General features: G+C 38.6%; 1 protein-coding gene across 1 annotated transcript in view; it reads right to left on the bottom strand.

Annotated features, from left to right (window-relative positions):
• The window catches only part of MAN2A1 (mannosidase alpha class 2A member 1), a 56,377-nt gene that overhangs the window by 3,713 nt on the left and 28,219 nt on the right, over positions 1 to 24,445 (bottom strand). The window contains exons 9-20 of the mRNA XM_080972355.1: positions 24,129 to 24,331; positions 23,051 to 23,236; positions 22,705 to 22,819; positions 21,031 to 21,098; positions 9,560 to 9,725; positions 7,985 to 8,218; positions 7,769 to 7,891; positions 6,397 to 6,511; positions 5,039 to 5,172; positions 3,803 to 3,944; positions 3,281 to 3,414; positions 1,709 to 1,903 (exon numbers count right to left, since the gene is read on the bottom strand). Of these exons, the coding sequence (XP_080828481.1) occupies positions 1,709 to 1,903; positions 3,281 to 3,414; positions 3,803 to 3,944; positions 5,039 to 5,172; positions 6,397 to 6,511; positions 7,769 to 7,891; positions 7,985 to 8,218; positions 9,560 to 9,725; positions 21,031 to 21,098; positions 22,705 to 22,819; positions 23,051 to 23,236; positions 24,129 to 24,331 (1,815 nt within the window). The remainder of the gene's footprint in view (positions 1 to 1,708; positions 1,904 to 3,280; positions 3,415 to 3,802; positions 3,945 to 5,038; positions 5,173 to 6,396; positions 6,512 to 7,768; positions 7,892 to 7,984; positions 8,219 to 9,559; positions 9,726 to 21,030; positions 21,099 to 22,704; positions 22,820 to 23,050; positions 23,237 to 24,128; positions 24,332 to 24,445) is intronic.

Below are 24,445 nucleotides of genomic sequence, written 5' to 3'. Positions count from 1 at the left end.
GAAACTGCTAGGAAATTGACAAGTTACTCTGGAGCCCAACATTGCCTAACTTCACTGATTATTGCTATGATTTTAGACCTCAGTTATATGGCCATAACAGGTTCAGTCACATACATAATTTTAATTACTACAGTAAAACTTAGAAGATTTTGGCATACATAGCAGTTATATCCCCAAATGCCTGTGTGCAGGAATACAGATGTTATCTGAAACAGGTTATGGGCTAATAAACAGCTCAGTAAGATGAACAAAGCATCTGTTACTTTATATACCGTTAGATTCACTAGGCGGTGGCACTAAAAACTAAGCCAGAAATTCAGGCAAAATAACCTCCCACATAACTAAAACAGTGCATACAATTGTACAAAAAGGAAGGGTCTAAGCTTTTTTAGGTTTTTTTTTTTTTTTTAAGGATTCAGGAGCCTACAATGTTAGCAGGCACATACAACAGCTCTTCTAAAAGGCAGAAGATGGGAATACATGATAGGTGTGCAAAATATGTACATTTTATTGAAGCGGAACTCTCAAAACCCATGCTGTCAGCTACTAAATGACACTGAAAACACCATTAGAGAAATTTACACAAAGAGCCATCCATTACTAGTAGCCACTGACAGACGTATCCTCCATGAAGCTGTCTAATTTAAGCCAATTAAAACTAGTGGCCACCACCATATCTTATGGCAATAGTATGTTGTGCCCTGCACTGAAGTACATTTCAGGCGTATCATCTATCCCTTTAACGATAGCAAAACAAATACGGCAGCAATTTTCAGCATACCTACCTGTTGCCCATTAAGCAAGATTATCTGCTTTTTTGTTAGGCTTTTGCTTTAAAATATTTGTATTCTAAAGGCTGCCCACTATCCACCCAGTGTGTAAGAACACTTCTCCCTTTATTTATTTAGCGCTGTGAACAGGAGCATGGCTATTTTATGACAAGGCTTCATCACACCTTCCCTATTTTTGCAGGGGGGGGTGGGGAGATGCTACTGCCAAGAGAGAGAGAACGGAGGCAAACGTTATCTGGAAAAGTCTTTTGGTTCTTCTTGATTACCAAAATTCATCTTATTCTCTGTCTGGTTTAAATCTGAGTATTTTAATGCTACTAATGAAAGATTGCAATATTTCGTAATTTCACATTGTCTTAAATATGTTGACGTTTATCATTCCAATAATATGCATCATTAGGCAGAGAAATCTACAATTTTATTGTTCCTTGTACAAAAATGATAGTTTGTGGTCTATAAGGAAGCAGGCATTTATCACTCTCTACTTCAGTAGACTCACATAATGAAAGCCCATACGTAGCATACACAGAGTTATTGCCCATAGAAATTAATGTTGTTTGTTGTGTAGAAAAGAAGTGACTGCATCTGTAAATCTACATTCATGGAAGTACATGTCACAAGCTAGGCTGCAAAGCATTGTTATAAGTAGGTAAGGAGCTGTGCATCTCAAATAAATCATCCTAGTAATCAGACTCAAGCCCTTACTCACTTCTCAAACTTACTTCTGCACTGCTCTTTGACACCAGAGAGTATCAATAACAATGTCAGGCACATTTTATAGTGTTTAGGAGTAAAATATGCTAAGACTGTACTAATTTCTTCGGAGACCCATTTCAGAAGTCTTGTAAAGGGGCTTTCTAGAAAGCAATAGTTTTGAGTATACTGAAATAACTATTTCAAACTTATTTCAAGCTTACCTTGGATTGTATGGTTCTTAAGTTAACTATATTCATATCACAGGGCATGGATGACATTAATGGAGAAAAGGTATTCAACAGCGATGGGATGCCGATGTCTGCATAGGTAATCATTGGAATCAAAGGATGATTTATGAAAGATGATGTTATATGACTAAGGAGAGAAGGAAAGCTGACTGCTGATTTTTCTTCTTTCTATTAAAAAAAGAAGATAGTAGTAAGCTATTTTCAGTTGTGGTACATTGAACATATATGCATTCATTTAAGCTGATAAATGAACCCATGAATAAAACTAAATGGCATTTGGGACATAGGTAGCCAACAGTGTTTTAAAGTCAACAGTGCCCCCAAAAGATTACCATAAACAGACATACACTCTAGCGGTCAAAAGAAGCCACAGCACCGTTAGGGCACATACTTTAACCTATGGCACAGTGTGTGAATTGTGTAGTTTCTCTTTCTCTCATATAGAAGTGGTTATGCAGCATTTGGGAGTGCTTAGCTGATCTATTGGGGGTCTATATGCATATACCAAAGGAACTGGTTCTTTATCATCCATACTCTCTGTGGGGGTCTTTTGCATCCCTCTGTCATGCTGGTTCCTGATGGATAACTGAACAGTGTGCTCTTTTAATCCTGAAGCAAACAAAGGTACCCTTTTCTTGGTTTACTGGGCTGTTTCTCTGTGTGTCTCATTTAACTAGGTAACCTGCTATACTCTGCCTGAATCCAACATTTGTAGCACTATTTATGGTTTTTCAGGCAGCGTTAATAAAGATTTTAAATTTAACTGCTACTACCTCAGACTTCCCTGGGGTCCCAGTATAATGATCTGTGACTACACCATAGACTGGAATGGCATTTATCTTTGTCAAATCTGTACCACTTAAGACTGTGATAAATAAATACATTTAATTTAAAGCAGCTTGGCTTGTACACTCAGGATGTTCTTTATGCACCCCTGTGAAAATTTGCTAAGTTGTGCATCTGTTATGACTTCACTTTATAGTAGATACAAGTCATATGACGCAAAGCATGATGCTGAAATATTTCATCTTAAGAGTAGTGTAGAGGACCAAATATTCAACTATTGTCATTGCTATCCCTCTCCCAACAATGAGCCTACTGTTGGTCCCCATTGCCTTTACCACCACAATCACTATTTCTATCCCCCCCCCCCTTTTGCATGTAGAAGGCCCCATGTGCTCCCCTGCAAACCACAGGAGTCTTACAGTGATGCCCGATGTCTACAGTTCTACAGATGGAAGAATCACCTTTCGCCCAACCCCCTTACACCAGAATTTATTTGGACTTAGTGAGTGACATTATAGCAACACATTCTTTCATATGAACTCCCTAAAACAGGGAAGAACAGAAAAACTTTATGACACACCATAGTCAGGTTCAATAACATAAGTGAATCCATATTTGGAAAACTGAAAGATTAATGTACTAATTAGAGATATGGAGAATCCCTTGGTAAAATGTTCTTATGATACATATACATGTACATATATTTGGAAGCTAACATTTAAGAAACTGAAATCAAGTTATTTGTAACACTTCTCCTACCATATCTACTCCATTTCTTTTCTCCAACAGAATTCGGAATAGATTAGCTGTGATTTTGTTATCTTGTACACCTTGTCCTAAACCTCGATTGTCGTCCTGCATAAGTCGGCGATCCATGATGACCTCTAATTGGCCTAAAAACAAACATTCGTCTTATTTTGGATCCACCACTCAGCACTCTGTTAAAGTATCTAAAAATCATGCTGCTATGAAAAGACAGACTACCCATTATTCTACATATGCATAAAGGATAGAATTATTAACAGGTATAAAAAATTGGACGTCTTAAAGCTCTCCTAATCCAAGATCTTTTGTCCAAAATATTCATAAACATTGCTCTATTTATATTACTTTTTCCTCTAATGTTTCAGCAAGCACCTACATATCTTATCAACTATTCATAGAGCCTTGATTAGCCTTGGAGAATTCCATGGAACTTGAAGGCCTTTGAGCTATGTTATGACCACAACATTGTTTACTTTCCAGAATAGTCAGTCTTTAAAACCTTCTAGTGTTACTTACCACTTTTTAAACTTGCAACGCCAAGAGACTGAGCAGAAAGAAGAGACAAGCGTATCTTGCTATCCTGGACATAAGCCATTGTTGCCATTGGATAAATATTTGCTTGAAGAGGCAATTTGCTCATTGTCTGTCTAGGCTGAATCTAAATTATCAAATGTGACTTCAGTAAATTTCATTGATAATTTACATAAGACAAATAGAAAAATAGATTTTGCTAAATGGTAATTGAATACAGTCGTACCTTGGAAGTTGAATAGAATCTGTTCTGGAAGTCCGTTCGACTTCCGAAACATTTGACTTCGAATGCGTGGCTTATGATTGGCTGCAGGAGCATCCTGCAGCCAACTGGAAGCTGTGGAAGCCCCATTGGATATTCGGCTTCCGAAAGAACGTTTGAAAACCGGAACACTCACTTCCGGTTTGGAATTTGGAGCCGGTTTGGTTTGGAGCCAAGGAATGACTGTACTATACTTTCAGGCTTGCCCAATTTCTGTTTCTTTCCCTAAAACCAAGTTATTGATGACAGCCTATAAACAAGTTATCTTTCTAACTAATATTTTAACAAACAAACATCTGTATGCAACTCAGCTAAATCTGTGGGAGCTCCCAGAGGAAAGTCACAGATTAAAATCTCAGTGAAAGGGTGAACTGGTATAAGAGAAGGTGGTTAACAACTGGGTTTTTATTTCTCTTCATCATTTTTGAGATTCACTTGCTTTCTGTGTGCCTGCTAATCTTCTAATTTACCATGTGCAAGAGCTTGCATACATGTTGCTGAAAATACAGGGAGCTTGCCTGAGTGAGGTCTGCTGCATTCCACCATGGCTGTGGGTTCATCAGCAAACATACTGATTGCACCAACCTCAGGTTATGCTAGTTGATAACTCCCTTTTAAAGGGAATGGAAGAACCTCTCTGCTGTCCTGACTTGGGAATCCAGATAAGGGAGAGAGACAAAACATGGGGACAGACATGGTATCATTAGTGGGAGATAAAAGGTGGCATTTCTTCATTAATGTCTGATAAAATTGAGTGGAATTTTAAAAAAATAGGGGATGAGGAGGATGGGAAGATAACGTAAATATTTTAAGATTTTCATCCAGTTTATAGAAATTTTTAATTGTTACTAATTTTTTAAAAAACACCACTCCAATAAAAGATGAGAGTAAATGTTAACAAAAAGGCTAATCTAAAACGTAGAACATAACCCCTGTGTTTAAATTAACATGGTGTTTACCTGGTATCCATTGAGGTCAGTGTAAAATCTGTTATGGCTTTCTATGTCAGATGAAATCCGCATTGCAATCTCACGATTGTATTCTCCTCTAATGTCCACAATGTTGGATACCTCAAGGGACTGACCTTCAAGCCCTAAATATAAAATGAGATTCAGTAATTTCCAAATACTAGTCAAACCCATGATCCTAAGCAGTAAGGAACCAGTCAAGTGCAACATATATTTGCAGCTCAATTGGAGCCACATAAAGAGGGGTTTCATAGATGCTTCTATCGGTTGAATCTCTAGAGCTGCAAATCCTGCTTTAGAAGAGGACTGGAACCAAAGGAAAGATGTCAGAAGATGCCATCTTTTACACATGATATATTTATTAATTCAACTGATTCCACCTTTGTTGCTCTCCTTTGATTTTCAAAAGTAGTGTGAATTAAAGAATGAGTTGGGAAATTATTTATAATGAGTTTGGGGGGAAATGTTTAGATTTACCTTCCACTAAAAAACCAGAGCCCTTTTTGTTGGGAATAACCCAGACAGAAATTCCCAGGGGCCAGAAAAGTTTTGTTTATGTATGCAACAACAACAGCCCATGTTCTGTCAGCCCCCAAATGCAAAGTGAGCAAGGTCCCTTGTAAAGAGCACTGGCAACTTTAGATGTTAGAATATGAAGAAAAACTTGCAGATTTAACCCACAGAATAAGAGAGCAAGAAGAACATATATTTAAAGAAGAATGGAAAATATTTACTGAATATATGGAGAATAATTGTACACAGCTGAAAACACTGGCAGCATTAAGATAAATTCAACAGAGTAAACAATATTTGATTGATGTAAAAGTGGAAAATTGAATGGTTATAGTAAAATATGCAGGAAAGTATGATTTGTAATATGAACTACAGAAGGAGAAGAAGGGAACTCATTGGATATTTTAAAGGTTGTATAATGTTTACTGTATATACTCGAGTATAAGCCGACTTTTTCAGCAATTTTTTTATGCTGAAAAAGCCCCCCATGGCTTATACTTGAGTGAGGGTCCCTGGCAGAGCTGGTTGTCTATATCTATAGATATATAGATACAAATATATATATGTAAGACTGTTAGTTGAAACCAGTTGACGTTCCCAAACACTTTTCAAAGGCACCACCACAAATAATGGATTACATTAATCTAAAGTAGGCTGAATAAATGTAGCAGATCAAAGAGTTCATTTCTGAACAACTCTCACTGCAGTTAACAAGTTTCTAAAATGGGAAACTGTAGGAAAGTCAACTGTATTCACATGCACTGAAACAAGACAATATTAAACCCTAAAAGAACTGGAACATAATTGCACAGCTAGATTTGCTAACAATACATTACCATGAACTTTGTAAAGTCGTACTGTGTGTGTCAAATGATGGAAAAAAGTAGTAACTTCAGAAAAGATCCTCCCATGTGTAACTCGTATGATAGGTGGATCAGAGAAAACATAGGGCTGCAAAAAGACAAAAGCAAAATTATGTTAGTACTTTGAATATTCACATTTCATTGTCTTGCTTAAGGGGGGGGGGGGCACTGTTGTTGCAACCCTTCAGAGGAGCTCCAAAAAGTAGGAAGAAGCATGTCCCTCACACATCTTCTTTCACCACATCCGTGGAACGCCTTGAAAGAGCTTCAAGTTAAAATCATACTTTGTATGAGAGAGATGGATTTTGGGCCACATTTATCTTGTCAAAGATCCCTCAAGCTTCAACCAAGAGCTATATACAAAGGACAATTGTTATTCAACAATATCTGATCGCTAATTAAATAGTTTCCCCCTTTCTGGCACAGCTTTTCATAAAATTGGAATATTTATTTATGGAAATCCCAAGAAAACTGGGAGATGGCCTTCTCAGTCATCGGCAGCGACAGCAAGCCCCCTCCCCTTATAAATGCACAACCAGGAGCACATTTCAAAGGTCCTGATCATTCATTGGCTGCCACATCTCCACCTGCCCCTCATCTGATGGAGGCCTGGGACAGGTGATTGTAGTTTTGGGGGTGGGTGGGTAACAGCTTCATGAGTCAAGCAGTGACCCCTCCCAGACCTAATTAGGTCTGTGGATTGGACGCTCCTCAATCCTGCTGTAGATCCCCGTTTCCAAAACGTTTTGTATCTGCAGTTTATCTTCAGTGAAAAATGAAGGCCCATTTCACTATCTACTTCAATATTTTAGGTTGGCTGTGCAGTTGCCCTTCCAGAAATGGAAAGCTTCCTTCCATTGATGGAAGAAGCTGTGGAGTACAAGACAATTCCCCCTGATTTCCTCACCTCATCTCTTAGAACCTAGTTCTCCCAATCCTTAAGGGTATGTTTTCAAGAAACACAAAGGGGCCGCAGCAGGAAGGCGTAACCAGCAAAAATCACCCTGCCTCTATTTCTTCCAATAAGAGCATATCTGGATTAAGTCCATTTTTTTTTAGTGATACCTATATAACACGACAAGTGATAAAAATGTTCTTGATCAGATCCCAGTTTACCACTAATGGATAGCTAAATGAGCACTGACTCTCAAGAGATTCATCCTCCTATCTTCCCAGTCAGTCATGGCTCACTTTTCTCAATCCAGTGCTCTTCTGGGAGGTCACAACATCTATTTCAAAAGTGGGGGAAGTTTTCCACTAGCAGAATGGTACCTCTGGATCAAAGCCAGTATATACACTCTTCCCTGCTTTCCTCAATATGGTCCAAACACAAGCTTATTATTACCTTGGCGTCTCCATCCGGTAAGAAGAGATAAGCCCCACTCTTATCTCTGTTACTTGTAGTCCCATACCAAACAAATTCCATCTTGACACGGTGATTTTTATTATTTTCTTTCGTATTTACTTTCTAAAGGAATAATAATAATAATAATAATAATAATAATAATAATAATAATACTATTCCACATTATTTCAATCTCAAATAGTTAAATATACATACCTCAAGAAGTCCAGAATTCCCAGAGAACCAGACTTTCATGTAAGAGTTCTCTAGCATGATCTCATCCAGAGCATTCTGTATCTCTTTAACGTTGAAAACTCTATAGGGCTTGACTAGCTTAGCTTTGTCGTTATGATAGAGATTATAGTCCGCCAATGCAGCTTCCGAACTCAGACCCTCCAGCAGCTGGTAAACTCCAAAACCCAAGGGTGGTATACGAACCAAGAAAGAAATCTGTTAAGTGAAGGCAAAGAAAGGTTATTTTTTTCAATATCAAGAGCAGACATCCAAGTGTAAACAAAATTATTTGGTCCCCAAAGGATGACTTATACCAAGATCCTAAACTCACAACAGTGCTAGGAACTATTTTCTAATCAAAGCCAACATCCTTGTTATGAACAGACATGTGAAAATAATGGTACTCAAGAGAGCTAGATCTCATTTAGCAGGATTCTTTTCAGTTTATTAAATCCATGCTTTCCCCACAATAAAGCAGAACCTAGGACACAATATTAGCTACAATAGCTTCCTTTCAAAAAAAACTGCGTTCAGTCAAAGATTCCACTACATCAATTTATCCTCATTTGCTTCTATTCTAAGAAATTCAAAGGTAATGATGCAATCAAATTCTTCTACGTTTGAGAAACTTGAGGAGCAATGAATCAACAAAAAAATATTTTGGAGCAACAAACCATCCTTGTTTTAATCACTGCATGTACTCTTACTTGAATATATAAAGAATTGCAGTGCTTTTCTTTAAAGCTGTTTCACACAAGTAAAGACGCTTACTTATATTTCAAGCAAGAGACAGAAAGGGAAATCAAGAACAGTTATTTTCTGCATGCTCAAACACTACAGCTGCATCCCCTCAGTAGGTTTCTTGTACTTCAGCAGTAGCAGAGAAAAATGTTTTCATTTTGCACTTTTAGGAAACTGTTACAAAAAGCATAAGGATTATAGCAGAAAAAAATGTTGATGGAAATTCCACAGAATTTTATGAATTTGGAGAGCCAAGAGAATTTGAAAGGAAACGTAACCTGGATTCTCCTTTCCCAGAGAGACAAACAAAATAACTTATTTTATGTTCAGAGAATTGTTAACTTCAAACTTACACATTCAGCTCTGACTTCTCACCACCAGGAAAAACATTAATTAAACTAAATATTTGAAATGAAAAAATGATATTTTTTTTGTCACTTTGGAACTATAACCTGGATTAAAAGAAAGCTTTAGTAGGACTACAATCCTATACCCAATTTCTTAGGAGCAACCTCCAAGAAATTAAAGTGAGCTTACTTCCAAGTAAACACACATGCTGTAGTAATTTTATGCACCTTCCAAGTCTCAAATGCATAGGCATCTCATTACTATTTATAAAGGGGGAGACAATAATCAAATCCCAAAGTTAAAATTATCACTTGTATGCTTTAAAAATTCTCCCAAATACATTATCTAGCAACAGTTGTAGATGACTGAATTCCGTTTTTGTTTGTCATTGGTACTACTACTTCCCACATATAAAACATTCACATGCTTGTTCAGTACACGTTCATAGATGTATTACAAATAGCTTACCTGGTATGCATCATATATTATTTTAGCAGCTCCATCCCATACTGCGGTAAGCTGGACCACAACTGGTCTTCCAGAAGGAGACAATACTTTAACTCGAGGTGTATTCACGTAGACTGAAACCACTGATGAGCGTTCTTGTTCTGTAGGGTTATAAATCAAAAGGTACCTGCAAGAAATGTTGCCAGATCTTTACAAAAACAAAGTTATTTGATCAAAGACTTCTTTTTTCACCTGAATTACCAAGCTAGGAAATTAGACCAAGAAAACATTAAAACAAAAAGAATACATGGGCACAATGTATTTAGATGCACAATGCATCTAATATGCTAGCTAGATATTAAGAGTTTTTCTTTTAAGAACACTTTTGAAGAGAAAATACTGAAAAGTCCTTGGCAAATCTTTTTCAGATAAATCTATTCATTTACCAGTCACCTGAAGTGTTTCATGTCTAGAGCCTCAAAATACAGTTTAATATGGTGTGTATATTCTCTTAAAAGCATATATAACTTATTGAAATTACTTTATATCATTGGGTTGGGTTCAAATGAGCTTCCTCTGTTGGAGGAAACATTTTCCTCCTTCAGAAAGGTGCTTTTGAGATCTATCTGCAAAACACTGAATATCACCCAACAAACGAAGCCAAGTATTGTAGCTGAATCAAAGAACACCTGGACAGTTGATATTTCTTAGCCCAAACCACAAGCAATTAGTATAGAAAGAAATGATGCAGCTATATCTTAAAATATGCATTCACATAAATTAAAGAGAGGAAAAAACTGTTGGAATATAATGAAAACACTGGTATACATTTTATCAATTTCTGTTCTTACACTTTCTATCACACTACTTTGTCTCAGTTACTTAACTTCCTAGGTGATTTCTTGCGGGAGCATATTTGTAAGCTGCACTGGTCAATATGAATATAATGACATGACCTCTATTTAAAAGGTTGATATTTAAAGAATCCAAAGAGTTAAAAGCAACTGAATGACCCTTTCCCAATAAAATTCACCCAAAATTAACCTGAGAAGAAAGGCAAAGAAGAGTATTTATATTGCTAAACATTCAGATACCCCTTGTTTGAGTTACTCCCCATGTTCACTGGGATCTAAGAGACATGCAAGCGTCACCCACTTGCACATGATCAACTCACATGTGACCGAGTATACATGCAGTGACGGGAAATAAATAATTTGATTCAAACCAGAAAGGAGTTCTTGTGGCTCACGAAAACCAACCCCAGAGCCGGAAGAGGGTATCAGTGAAGGTGGAGGAAGCCCTGAAGAGACTGGGCTTTGTTTATGCTGCTCAGCCTCCCCGCCTAACAGCTGATGTGTGGGGTAGTGCAGCCACCGCTGCCACCACTTTCCCACACATCCCTCCAGCCTCCTGCCAGCTCCACAGCTTCAATTCTAGTTGTGGATATTTTTGGATAAAACATTCTCTCTTTTTTTGTATGGATTGAGGAGAGAGTGGCAGAGATTGCACTTCACACAACTTCACTTATGCACGCGCAGGCCTGCAATGTAACCCCCACGTAAGTGGGGGGTGCCTGTACTAGTGAAACTCATCACAACGACGTGGTTATATATATGCACCACCCAGTTTTTCATCTCACCACTAGGAAGTACCAGCATGCCTTAAGCCTTGACCTTCTCAAGATTTATTCTGTTCTCTGTACAAGAGACCATATCTTATTCATTCAAATGTAGAACTACAGTTGCCTCTAACTTTACATGAGCTGCAACAAATTATGAGACACACCGCTTGCACTTCAACAGTTCAATCTAAGACACAAATATTTAAAATGATGACATAAATTTCTCTATGGGAAAAAAATGGCAGGAAATGTGTTGGGGTTTTTTGCATATTATTTTTATGTAGTGTAAATTCAATGTCCTTCATAGACATAGCCAGCCTAGGCTTGCATAGACTATGTAGATGCTTGATTCTGAGATATATTATTATTAATTATGTGGTGTCATCTATGTACATGGTACTTTCCACGGAATGGGAGAACAGATCCCCACCTCAAAGTTGCCTCTAATCTCTCTGAATTTTAACGTCTGTGCTGGTTTCTAGGCATCTTACAACATATCTAAAACATAATAAAAACATCAATCCTTAAAAACCTCCCTATACAGGGCTGCCTTCAGATGTCTTCTAAAAGTCAGATAGTTGTTTATTTCCTTGACACCTGAAGGGAAGGTGCCACTACCGAGAAGAATTTCACAACAGAAATTCAGGCCATATAAGAACTTAATTCTCTCTCTCTCTCTCTCTCTCTCTCTCTCTCTCTCCTTCAGCATAGTGTCTTTAAGAGATATTGATACAAAAGGAAAACCAAGTGACAAGTTGTTCTTGTTTCCACATCATCTGAACAGCAATTTAAAAATAACTGCTGCCTGAAATTGTCCTTGAATCTCCAAGCAGTGCAGATGTGGAAGTCCTATGTCAGATTAAAAACAAAGATGCACATGAACAGGAAGTTGCAATGCAGAAATATTATCCAAAGCCACTCTCTGGTGGGGGAAGGTCAGAGAATAATTTAATGATAAATGTACCTAGAACCCCCAAAAGTTGAGGTCAACCAAACTCAACCACGTATTAAAATGTAACTGGGGAACAAACAGAAGGGAAGGTGAAAGAGGAAATTAGGAGTCCAATAAGAAGAGGAAACTTATATTGTGATTTTAGCCAAGAATTAAGCCCGCAATTTGGGAAATGTAAACACCATGCAAACAACAGGGCACGTCCTTGTCAATTTCAGGTACACAATTGTGTGTTTTACATTTATGACTAATACAGCTCTGCGATACTATTTTTAAAGCTTTGCATCAGTTCCATCACTTAAAACATCATGTCACCTGTAACAAGATAGAGATCTACAATAAAAATCAAGACACCACACTCACAAAAGACTCTACTTTACTCATACTATGTGGCACAGCACAACATCCACCCATGTGGAAAGACAAATGCTAGATGTAACCCACCCACAAAAAAAAACAAAAAACAAGCATGGAGGCAGGTTTACTGAAGGAGGCTTTTCGTACCATCTAAAAAGGTCCCGTTAAAACTGGACTTAAGACAAGAACTCGGAGAAACTGAACATCTACCTCTGTTTCAGAGGCAATAGGCAGCTGTGCTGCTCTCACCATTCAGAGCACTTCTTTGTGGCACTGCCTCAGGGTCTATTGCTGGAATTGATTTCTTCCTTCAAAAATTTAAAATTGCTCTCCTGTTTCCATCAGCCAGAAAGACCCTGAAGAAAAAAATTTCCAGTCAGAACATTTTAGCCCAGATTCAGTAGTGAGGCTTGGCCTAGTCCATCATTAAAGTGCTCTCCAAAATGCCAATTTCTCCTCACACCACTAAGTTTTGTCTGACTCTTAACTGCCACATTCCACGAAAATAACTATTCTGGAAGGTACCTGAGCTTTGGGCTCATGCACTAAAACTAGTGGTGGCCACCATTAGAGTTTTCACGAACAAAAAAGTGCCCCGTATGAAGTCTTGGGGCATTAGCACTACAAGCAAATAGCAAATTATGAGGTCATCAAGATCTGATTGCCCACACACAATAGTAACAGAACAGATGTTATCAAAACGATTCCCGAAGAACATTTTCCAGAGACAGACACCACCACCTGCTGCTCTTAACCTTTTTCAAGAAAAACACTTACCTCTATTAGTGCCAGATATACTTTCAAGCAGAATTCATACATAAACATATGCCCGGACATGGCATCATATAAATTGCAACTAGGATTAAATTTCATCAAATCTGCTCTGAAGCAGGAAAATTTAATGAAACTCCTTCAATGATATAGTACTATATCTTCCAGTGTTTTGATTATGCAACAGCCAAATAGTTTATTCTGATGATGATGATAATAGTAGTAGAAGTAATTATTATTATTATTATTTCAGTAGTCACAAGATATAGAAATAAAGTGAAAGGTTGGGAAAAGGCAAATGTCTGCTTCTGAGAAAGCGAAGATGCTCTACTATTAGGTGACCATGAATATTACTGTAAGGTAATATGCAACCTCACACCCAAAATCTCATCTCTCAAAGCCTCAGCATATAAGTCAAAAGCCATCAATATAAATGTTTTTAATATCTCTGCCAAAAGTAGGAAAAAAATCTCATCTCTCAAAGCCTTAGCATATAAGTCAAAAGCCATCAATATAAATGTTTTTAATATCTCTGCCAAAATTAGGAAAAAAACACCTGAATAAGAGCTAATGTATTTAAACTAGAAAACGATGCCTACAGAGAAAGAAATAATAATAAAGTCCAAACTTGAGCAGGTTTCTCAAGCGAATTGTACAAGGGAAAATGAAGTAGCATTACAAAATCTGTTCTACTACATGTATTTCCTTACATCAACATGTATGCAAAACAAGAGACTAATGGCCAAAAAAAGAACCGCCATGACAACACTCCTTCATGGAACTGAGCTGAGGCCTTAAAGGCTTTCATATGCACACCCCACACTATTTTGCCCAATCACATTACAAATATGATACACAATTCAGGTGATGAGATTGGGCTTTTGAGCATTGACAGCAATATTATAACCAATATTCATATGCTATTTGCATTCATATAATATATGAATTTAAGTCCTAAATGGCTTAGGATCTAAATATTTGATGGGTTGTCTGCTCCCATATAAGGGACGCGGGTGGCGCTGTGGTCTAAACCACAGAGCCTAGGGCTTGCCAATCAGAAGGTCGGCGGTTTGAATCCCCGCGACAGGGTGAGCTCCCGTTGCTCGGTGCCAGCTCCTGCCAACCTAGCAGTTCGAAAGCACGTCAAAGTGCAAGTAGATAAATAGGTACCACTCTGGCGGGAAGGTAAATGGCGTTTCCGTGTGCTGCTCTGGTTCGCCAGAAGTGGCTTAGTCATGCTGGCCACATGATCTGGAAAAACTGTCTGCAGACAAATGTCGGCTCCCTCGGCCAGTAAAGCGAAATGAGCGCCGCAACCCCAGAGTCGTCTGCGACTGGACCTAATGGTCAGGGGTCCCTTTACCTTTACCTGCTCCCATATAAGATTTCTGGAAAATGACAATCAGGTGAGTATGCCCTCTTAATGGTGCTAAATTTGCATTATGAACTAAGAGTGTGAGTGTGTGTTCTCAGCACCTTTTTGGGGAATGTTCTCTCCTCACAGATCTGACAGGCGTCAACCCTGATGGGTTTTTGGTGCCAGTTAAAAACCATTTTTATCTACTCAGGCTTTGGGCAGAACTGGTTGTGGGGGTAGGCAGCTTGTCCCTGCTGGAATCACTGGTATGTGATATGTGATTATGGGTTTATGTCAGGCATAGACAAACTTGGCCCTCCAGATGTTTTGAGACTACAACTCCCATCATCCCTAGCTAACAGGACCAGTGGGCAGGAATGATGGGAATTGTAGTTTCAAAACATCTGGAGGGCCAAGTTTGCCTATGCCTGGTTTATGTTATTTATTCTTGGTATTTTGCATTTGTTTTTATACATTGTGCCCTACTTTGGGATTGTTTTAATAAACAGTGGGCTAAATTGCCAAAACAAACAATTTAAATATCTCATATATCTCATCAATCACGTTATATTCCTGTGCATACCATCTTCATGTTTTATGATATAGCAGTATATACTTTTATATTTAAAAAAACATTCTCAATTTAATCCTTTATGTCCAACCATTTTCTATAATCCCAGTAAAAGCAGAAGCACTTTGCACTCAAAACTCTAAATTCTCATCTACTTCATAACTTACTCCAAAAGCCATCCTGCATCTCTGCCAGTTCCACAAATACTTCAAGATCCATGATGCTGTACCCATTGATGACAAAAGTGCATGCAAATCTGCCAATTTTTTTAACTCCACAGAAAATTTATACCACAATGCTACATGCTCTGGTGGATTTTACAAGGGAAAATGTAGCAGCACTAAAAATGCCGCTCCATTATATGAAGCAATCACAATAATTATTTAAATGAAAACATCCATTTAAAGGTGACAATATTGTACAGCATAGGTACACTTCAATAGTTTTATTTAAGTTTGTTTCTTCAAACAAATTTTAATTAGGCAAAGGTTAACTTTATTTTTTTACATCTGTTTGTATTTACTGCTCATAACTATTCTAAATAAGATTTGGTGTCCAACCTTACCACTACACTCACAAGCAATAAATACTTTCAGCTCAATTTAATCTCTCAACTACCAACTGAGTCTCTGAGACAGAGACAGAACAAGCAATTATGAGTCCGTGGCGCCAGCGCTCTAGACCCCAATCCTGTTAAATTCACCTTTTCCTTTGTTGCTCTCATTTTTCTCAAACATCCTCCCCTCCCTGCTAACAATCTTAAGAGCAACTCTGTTCTGATCAGATCCCTAAATTCTGAAGTCACTGGGTTTTTGTTTTCCTCTATGTATCCACAAACTGATTTTGTGACCCCCCCCCCACACTCTCAACATGTTCCTGAACTGACTTCATCACTCACTTCTCTCAGGTACACACACACACACACACGTATGTGTTCGAAACTCCCATTGTTCTAGGCGCATTTTGCAACAGGGAACTTCATTAGGGTGAGCAGTTTTTGAGTTCTGGGTGCAGTACTGCGACTAATTCAGATTAAAATTGCAGAGTGGAAGGAAAAGTGGGCCTTTTTCTGCCTCCCCACTTCCAGCTGCTCTCTGAAGACTGGGGAAGAGACCCTCTTAAGAATATTAGAGGGGTGGGCAGGGGAAGGACTAGACCATGTGAAAAATGATTGTAATATTTTAGCAGCAATTCATTCATTTTCAGCTTTGTATTCTTGTTATTAAAAAAAGTGTGCCTGGACATTCTGTTGTTGCATCCATAACCTAGATTTAAGGAGCCATTTAGCTCCTAGCTTTCATATCTCTGTTTCTAATACTGCACAAACACTCATGGTTGGTGAACATATGCTGCTGTCCCTATTCTTTCAACTATTTTCCTTATTAGGCAGTATAAAATAAAGCATAGTATTTTTCATAGCACAGGTGGTTCTGTTAAACTAGTATATTGTCTTGCTGCTGACCTAATGCCATAAAACACAAGGTGAGGACTCCGAGCAAACCCAATGAAATCAGTTCACTTAACTATACCGATTTCAATGTGACTACACAAAGTACGTAGGTTAGATATCATATCACAGCTTGGGTGATAACCTATGGGGGAAAAAACTACTAATGGCAGCAAATGGCAATACATTAAAGTCCAGTTGATTTTCAAAGTTATGTAAGGACTCTCTTGCAACCTGAAGAGGCAGAACACACACCCCAAAATGGCAAGATCTATAGGTAACCTGTAAGAAACTGAGTATGTCACAAGCTGTATGTCATCTACCACAACCACCATGTATAAATATCAGCTAAATAAACAAGCATGAGCCTGAAAAAGATTTATTTATCAGCTGAATTCAACAGTAAAAATATTTCCTGAAAAATCACAACAAAAAGCCTACAAACAGTATCTGACTACACACAAGTCTGGAAGGGGTAAAGCAAAGAGAGGCACTAGAAGAAATCTGATTAAAATTAAAGATAGCACAGACCTCTGCCTGCTCTCTCCTGACGAGTTATGACAATTCCTAGACTTTTGGACCTTTGCTGCATTTATTTATTGTAGTACAGTGGCCAAGAGCATAAATTATGAAATGAAGGTTCTTGATTTCAAGCTCAAGTTTTTAGTACGGAATAATAAAGTTGTGCAAGCTTAAAAGACCATTGTAAGAAATGGTGAAAAATGATATTGGAAGTACTTTCAGCACACTGAGTAAAAGTTTGTTGAATACCATCCAGTGTACACCCACTGAAATTAATGGACCTAAGTTAGTCATGGTCATTAATTTCAATGGGTGTACTCTGGGTAAAAGTTAACTTAATATAACTTTTTATATTTCTATAGTACACTGCAGTAAATTTTACCCTTCTTAAGAAGTCAGAAACATGTACCAAATTTTAAGCCAAACGTTTACAGAATCTCGAAGCCTATATTTTCCAACATCTTTTTAAAATGTCCTAAGCACTTTTCTTCAAATGTATCAAGGATTTCTGCAAATATTACAATTGTGGTAGAAGAATCAATAGGTGACATTCAAAGGTGTTTCCCACTTGTGGAATTAATATCCACTCACGTAATGGGACTTCTTTTCCCTGCAGCCCCAAAATTTGGTCTTGAACTGGCTCCCACTCTCAGACAAAAGACTCAGAGGACTCTCAACTCAGGAAATCCCAAAGGATTTATTGATAATTCAGCACACAGTCTCAGTATCAGCTCAAGTACAGAATACATCGTTCATGAGAGTTCTAAAATCATGGCTAGGCATAAGCAGGCACCATCACAGGACCGGTAGGTTATGTGGTTCTCATCCCCAGCAAAAACCTTGCAAGGAAGCACTCCTACAAGGGGAGCTGCTGGGTCTGTTCAGGTGGTCTTTTGTGATGGGTACAGAGTCCAACTCCCTACCTCTAACTCAGCTGGCTTGGCCGAATGGCTACCTGCCTCCTTGGCTACCCTGGAAACTTTGTGCTCAGGAGACTGAATAGGAACTGACCCAACAGACTCCTGCTCCCTTACAGAAGAATTCAGCAGCAGTGCCACACAACCCTCTTCTCCATCACTACTGGAAACATACCCCACCCCCAATTGAGGCTCTCGTCCTCTGACAGATCCTGCCATGCCTACCCTTGTCCTGGCTGTGGCCCATGACAGCTCCAAAGGTTGAGTTGAAAGACCCATGGCTGCAGATAAAGAAAGCCCTGCTGAATGCACTTGTGGCACTGGATAATCACCTAGTACCTACACCAGGTAATCAGACCATGGGTTTTTATCTAGCACAGATATGCAAAGAAAGATATGCAGTGGGACCTCGGGTTACATACACTTAAGGTTACATACGCTTCAGGTTACAGACTCCGCTAACCCAGAAATAGTGCTTCAGGTTAAGAACTTTGCTTCAGGGTGAGAACAGAAATCGTGCTCTGGCAGCGCAGCGGCAGCAGGAGGCCCCATTAGCTAAAGTGGTGCTTCAGGTTAAGAACCGTTTCAGGTTAAGAATGGACCTCCGGAACGAATTAAGTACTTAACCCGAGATACCACTGTAACCGCATTGTCTGTTCCAAAATTAGGTTTACAGTCATACCTCGGGTTGAAGTTTCTTCAGGTTGAGCGCTTTCGGGTTGCGCTCCATGGCGACCTGGAAGTAACGGAACATGTTACTTCCAGGTTTCACCGCTCGTGCATACGCAGACGGTCAAAATGACGTCACGTGCATGCGCGAAAGTGGCAAATCGTGACTCGCGCACACACGGGTTGCGTTTACTTCAGGATGTGAACGGGGCTCCAGAACGGATCCTGTTCGTATCCAGAGGTACCACTGTACATGCATTTTTAACACCACCCATAGCCTCCTCATCAACATTATATCCAAGAAGACAGTTCTGATGTTTATACCAACAATTCTGTAAGACAGGCAACACCTAAATTGCAACCTTTGCAAACTAACCAGACATTCTATGGTGACAACCCATAACCCTCTGAAATGCTCTACATCAGCCTCAACCTGGTGCCCTCCTGATGGTTTGGATACAACTCCCTTTGGCTCCAGCCATCCTATTTAGGACTAATGGGGGTTGTGCTTCAAACATCTGGAGTGCATCAAGTTGGCATGCAACCCTCTTGAGACCTATCAAAAATTACTTCAGACGTTCGTAAGCAGAAGGTAAGGCGGCTGTACAATCTTTGCTGAGCCTCAAAGTATTTATTGCTGAGCAATAAATACTTAAGCCGTACTTGGGCTAGACCACTCATTGCCTCTTCTCCCCCACTCAAGTATTATTGGTTACGGTTGCCATACCGAATGAGACTATCAAAAATGCTGATCTCATGGCAAAACAAAGCATGTGAAGAACTTCCATAGTCTAGAAAAGAGCAATTCAGAGTCTCCATGACACTGTTTGCAAACTATTGGTATTATTAGAAGCTGCATAAACACCACTTCCAATTCCATTTCCTTCCAATTCCTCAGGTTAGAAAAGAGAAAGGGGTCATGACCACAGGTTTCATAGCCCTGCTTTGCTGAACACAAGGCAGTACTATGAGGGCTACCCCTACAGCTGTAATCCCAGTACTAGTGGCCCTTATGACAGCAACGGAGATATCTGCTGTAACTATTACCACAGACAACTAGGCAATTACAAAGTTTCAGTGTTATTCACTTCTGTACAAACTTGCACACAACATACTAATTTAAAACACCACATTTCTGAACTAGATAAGATACCTATAATATTAATAAAGAGGTATTCCTAGTGTTCCTTCTTGAAATGAGCTAGAGTTCAACCCAAAAAAAGCATCAAACTGCAAATTCTGAAAAACTACAGTAATCAATTCTTTCACCTAGTTTATTTGCTACCAATATTGTTGTTCAATATTGAGAAACACTGAAGTATATCAAGACATTATGCTACACAGATACTATGCAATAGTATAATACACAGTACACAGTATAGTATAGTACACAGATACTATGCAATACTAAGACATTTCCAACCATAAGCAGTGTCAGCTTTTTTTAAAAAAAGAGAGAGAATAAATTATGTTTTGCTTAACCCTACTGCTCAGTGCTTCTGAGACTATTTCACAGCAGATTAAAAAGGCATTGTCATGGTTACCTTTCTTAGCTAGAGGTGTATCTATCACCTTCATTGTAGAGCTTTCAGCAGATGCTGAAGACAAACCTCTTTACTTTGGTCTTTGACATCCTTCATTTATTTATTTATTTAAACTGTGTTGGTTCATTATTTTAATGATTTTGTCTGATATTAAATTGTATGACTATATTGTTGTAACTCGCCATGAGACGTTATGGTGAGGGCTACGTAAGTAATCCTATAAATAAATATGTATTTAAGTGTCTGGTTATTAGAGCAGTTTTTCAAGCAAAGCATAAGCTTTGAGATGAGATATAGATGGTACTTTGTTTTCTCAATGTCGCCCTATTGCTAAATCCTCAAATGTATTTCTTTTAAAAAAACAAACTATGGCTTTAGACTTGGCATATCAAAAAATGCAAACATAAATGAAATGACACTGCTTTGGGAGTTATCTATAACTTTTCTTCCTCCCACCCAAGCTTCCTATTCTAATTTCTTCATAAATCATGAACTATCCTATTTTAATGAATTAAATTTGCTTTATTTTTATTTCATAAAATGTATACACTGTAAATAAGGAAATCTCATCTCTATTTACAAAAAAGGAAAAAACATTAACTAAAAATTAATTTACTGCAACTATACCACCTTGATTTTGTAATTTTAGCAAGTCCTGTAATATCTCCCTGAAACAGCTTAGTTTATTTTTTAAAAAAATCAAAACAATAGTAGAACTTTTAACATTCTGCGTATTCTCATGTATTAAGAATGAAAGCATTTACCTTGGCTGTTTACTCAGTTCTATGACAGTCTTGTGTGGCAAAGAGTCCTGTGTAGACTGCGCATCATCCTTCCAATGGGAAAAATGTTGAGGTTACTTGCAGATACAACACAGAGCATAAGAAGAAAAGTCTATTTGAAAATCCACCAAGGCTGCAACCCTGTACCCACTTATCTGGCAGCAAGTCTCATGGAACTCAGTGGATAGGACTGTGCTGCTGAACAGAGTTGAGCCTGCCATGCCACAGAACGCATGAGGCCATTCAAATCCCATTCACTTTATTTTTAAGGAAGTATACTGATCCCTCTTTAATTTTCAATGTTTTGAGGGTGGCTTATAAAATTTAGTAATAAAATCAAATCCACCAATAAAATGGCTTGGGATCCAAATATATGAATGAGTGCCTCTTTACATACTAATTCTCCTATGCTTTGAGACCTTCAGGGACCTCCTTATTTCAGAAGTCATCATTCAAGAGGGAAGGCTACTTCAGTGGCAACGTCCTGGGCCTTTGGAACATCCTCCCCAATATTGCAAATCTTCTGGTGCCATGTAAAATCGTTGTTTACTGACCCAGATGTTTCAAATCCATTGCAAATTAATTTTATGCACTGCACTTTATACTTTTGTTTTTGTATTACCATGACTGATGGTCCACTGCCCTCAAATTCTAAGGGTGCGGAAAAAATGTTTAAGCCACCACCACAAGATAAAGCAGATAAAAGGAAGCACTGATCTCAGCAAGAATTAACAGGTAGCAAGCCACACACCACTGAGAGAGCCTCTCCCCATCACTATCTGCCTCAACCTCAGATGACGAAGACACCTGGAAGAAGGGACCTGTAGTAGGTATCAGTGCACAAATAGTTCAAGTTGAAGTAAATGACTGCTCTAGGCAACTCAGCTCCTCTGTCTGGGAATTTGGAACTCTTTAATCATGCAAATTATACAAGATGTGATTTGTCATGCTTTCATGCTAGTTTCATACAGTCAAGCTATTTTAAACTCAAATAAGAAATAACCAATGAAATAACATTACGGGGGGGGGGGGAGTTTTTCATTTTTGCTCACTATTTAACTATTTGAGAAGCCAACTGGAAATTGTTATAACTAGTCACAGTACCTACCCTGTTGCAAGCACAGTTAGTTTAGGTGTAACATTCACTGTACTACAACTTAACTTGGTCATCCAGTATAATTGTATTATACAGTACCTTGTAAACAATGTAGGCATCTAACAGTGTCCGTTCACTCAAAGAATGAATTTGTCAATGGAACAGGATGGGGAGGGATGTCATTTTCAGCAATTTTCCCTCCCCCTGCAACTCCCCTAAATCTGCTCAGGGGGTTTGAAAGGAACACTGAAAATTATCTCCCTTCCCCTCATGCCATTGACATTCTTTTCATCAAGAGGACACAGTTGAACACCACATGAAGTAAATGGCTAATAAGTTCACCAGCAAAATTTAGCACATTCCTTCTCCCAAACCTTTTTTTTATGGTATGATTACAAAAAAATGTTGTCCAGGCTGCATTAGGTGCCAGGTGAGGTGCATAATGCATCCAACCATCTCATGCTAAGAACCTAAAACAAGACTGGCCTATTCACCAACACAATTGTGGCCTCCTGGAAAGAATTTCTTCATGATTATAAGGATTATTACCACAAACTCACCATTGTAAGAAATGGGGTTGATGGGTTGTAATGATACGTTTCTTGGTCCTTTAGAATAAGAACGTGAGCAGAATCAGTGATAATTTTCTTCACGTTTATTAACGAATGGAATAGCCTGTGAACAAAATAAATACTGCAGCTGTGGGAGGTTGGATTCAAGCATTCTTTATGTTAAAGGGCTACAAAAAAGCAGCAATTACTAAGTGTTGACTAACACAAAGCTATTAATAAGTTTATTTAAATATAAAAATCAAGAGAAGTTTGTCTAAAATAGGAGACCAAATAATCAGATCTCCCCTCAAGCCAAGAAACATACCAGAAGCAGTATGAAATGCATGACACTTACCTAGTGCCATAATCCACAACAACCCAGTCTTTAGCTGTTCCTGTGATAGCATCATGATGTTGAAAAAGTCCCAAGTTTCTTCTAGCCTCTGTTAGTAATTTGTAGTGGTCCACTGAAGGAAATGCTTTCATTTTCTCGGTTTTTTTAGACTGTACCAGAGCCAAGGAGTAAAGAATTTCAGCAGCCCTGAAACAAAAAAAGATGTGGTTTTTTTTAAAAAAAATGTTTACAGTCTTTGTATACCACCTTTCAACATAAAGGTTCCCCAAGAGGTTTCCGTAATACAACTGAACAAGACTTACAACATCCTATTATTCACTTAGCATTAGGTCTGAGGCTACTTTCTTTCAAGGATCTGAAACACAAGACTAACAAAGCCTTAAGTATAAAAACTTGTTTATGCTTAGAACTACTTAAAATACACCTAGCATCTAGCTCCAAAGTCTTGCAGATAGCTGCCTGAAGCCTGGAGAGCGAGAGGGGCCGGTGCGCACCGACCCCTCTCGCTCTCCAGGCATCAGCGAAAGCCTGCATTCGCTCCATAGGACGCACACACATTTCCCCTTCATTTTTGGAGGGGAAAAAGTGCGTCCTATAGAGCGAAAAATACGGTATTTGAAAGAACCCACTTTGGTGTGGTGCGCCATTTTCCCACTCCACCTGCATTTCCTTTCCCAAGAAGAACTCAAAATACAGGAAATGCTAGAAAACGCCAAACTAAAAACGTATCAAACACATTTGCTGAAACATGGGAGGAAAAGAACAGGAGATGTGTAACTCCCCCAACACAAAACACCAGTGTTCACAGGCAAATGGAAGCACCAACCTTTCTTTCCAACCACCCTAGCACTTCCTTTCAAAAGAAGTGTTGCAAGACCCATCATGCTGGTCAATCTGGCCTTTTAACTAGAGGACAACCCAGCACTCCTGGTCCCACACTATATTGTTCAGGGAAACAGGCACAAGATCAGTACAACTGGAAGTAACCCCACATTTGAAGTAGTGCAAACTAACTCAACCTTAAGGGAAAAACCCTCAGGGGGGTCCCATGCCCAAAAAAGCCAGTGACCCTACTTACCTTATATATGACTCTAGAATCCTATCTAGGCGTTTGTAGAAGGGGCGTGAAGTAAAATATCCACTCCAGTAATGATTATCTCTGTCTGCATATGTGAAGAAATCGCCACTCAGAACAGGAAACACTGAATTACTTTTCTTTTCATCCAAATTACTAGCTTTACGGAGAGCCTCAAAATAATCTGACAAAGTCCCAAACTGAGCCTGAAGCAAATTAAAATATGGTATATAAGTTCTTTACACTGCGTTCAGTCGAAGCACATTTTGTACTTGGAGACCAGCGTTTTTGGCAGGCATCTGCTGTTCCGTTTCAGTACT

The sequence above is a fragment of the Podarcis pityusensis genome (assembly GCF_964106645.2).
Source record: "Podarcis pityusensis genome assembly, chromosome: 11".
In the NCBI taxonomy this organism is placed as follows: domain Eukaryota; kingdom Metazoa; phylum Chordata; class Lepidosauria; order Squamata; family Lacertidae; genus Podarcis; species Podarcis pityusensis.
The sequence above is the reverse complement of the archived record's forward strand: the minus strand, read 5'-3'. Positions and strand labels throughout refer to the sequence as shown.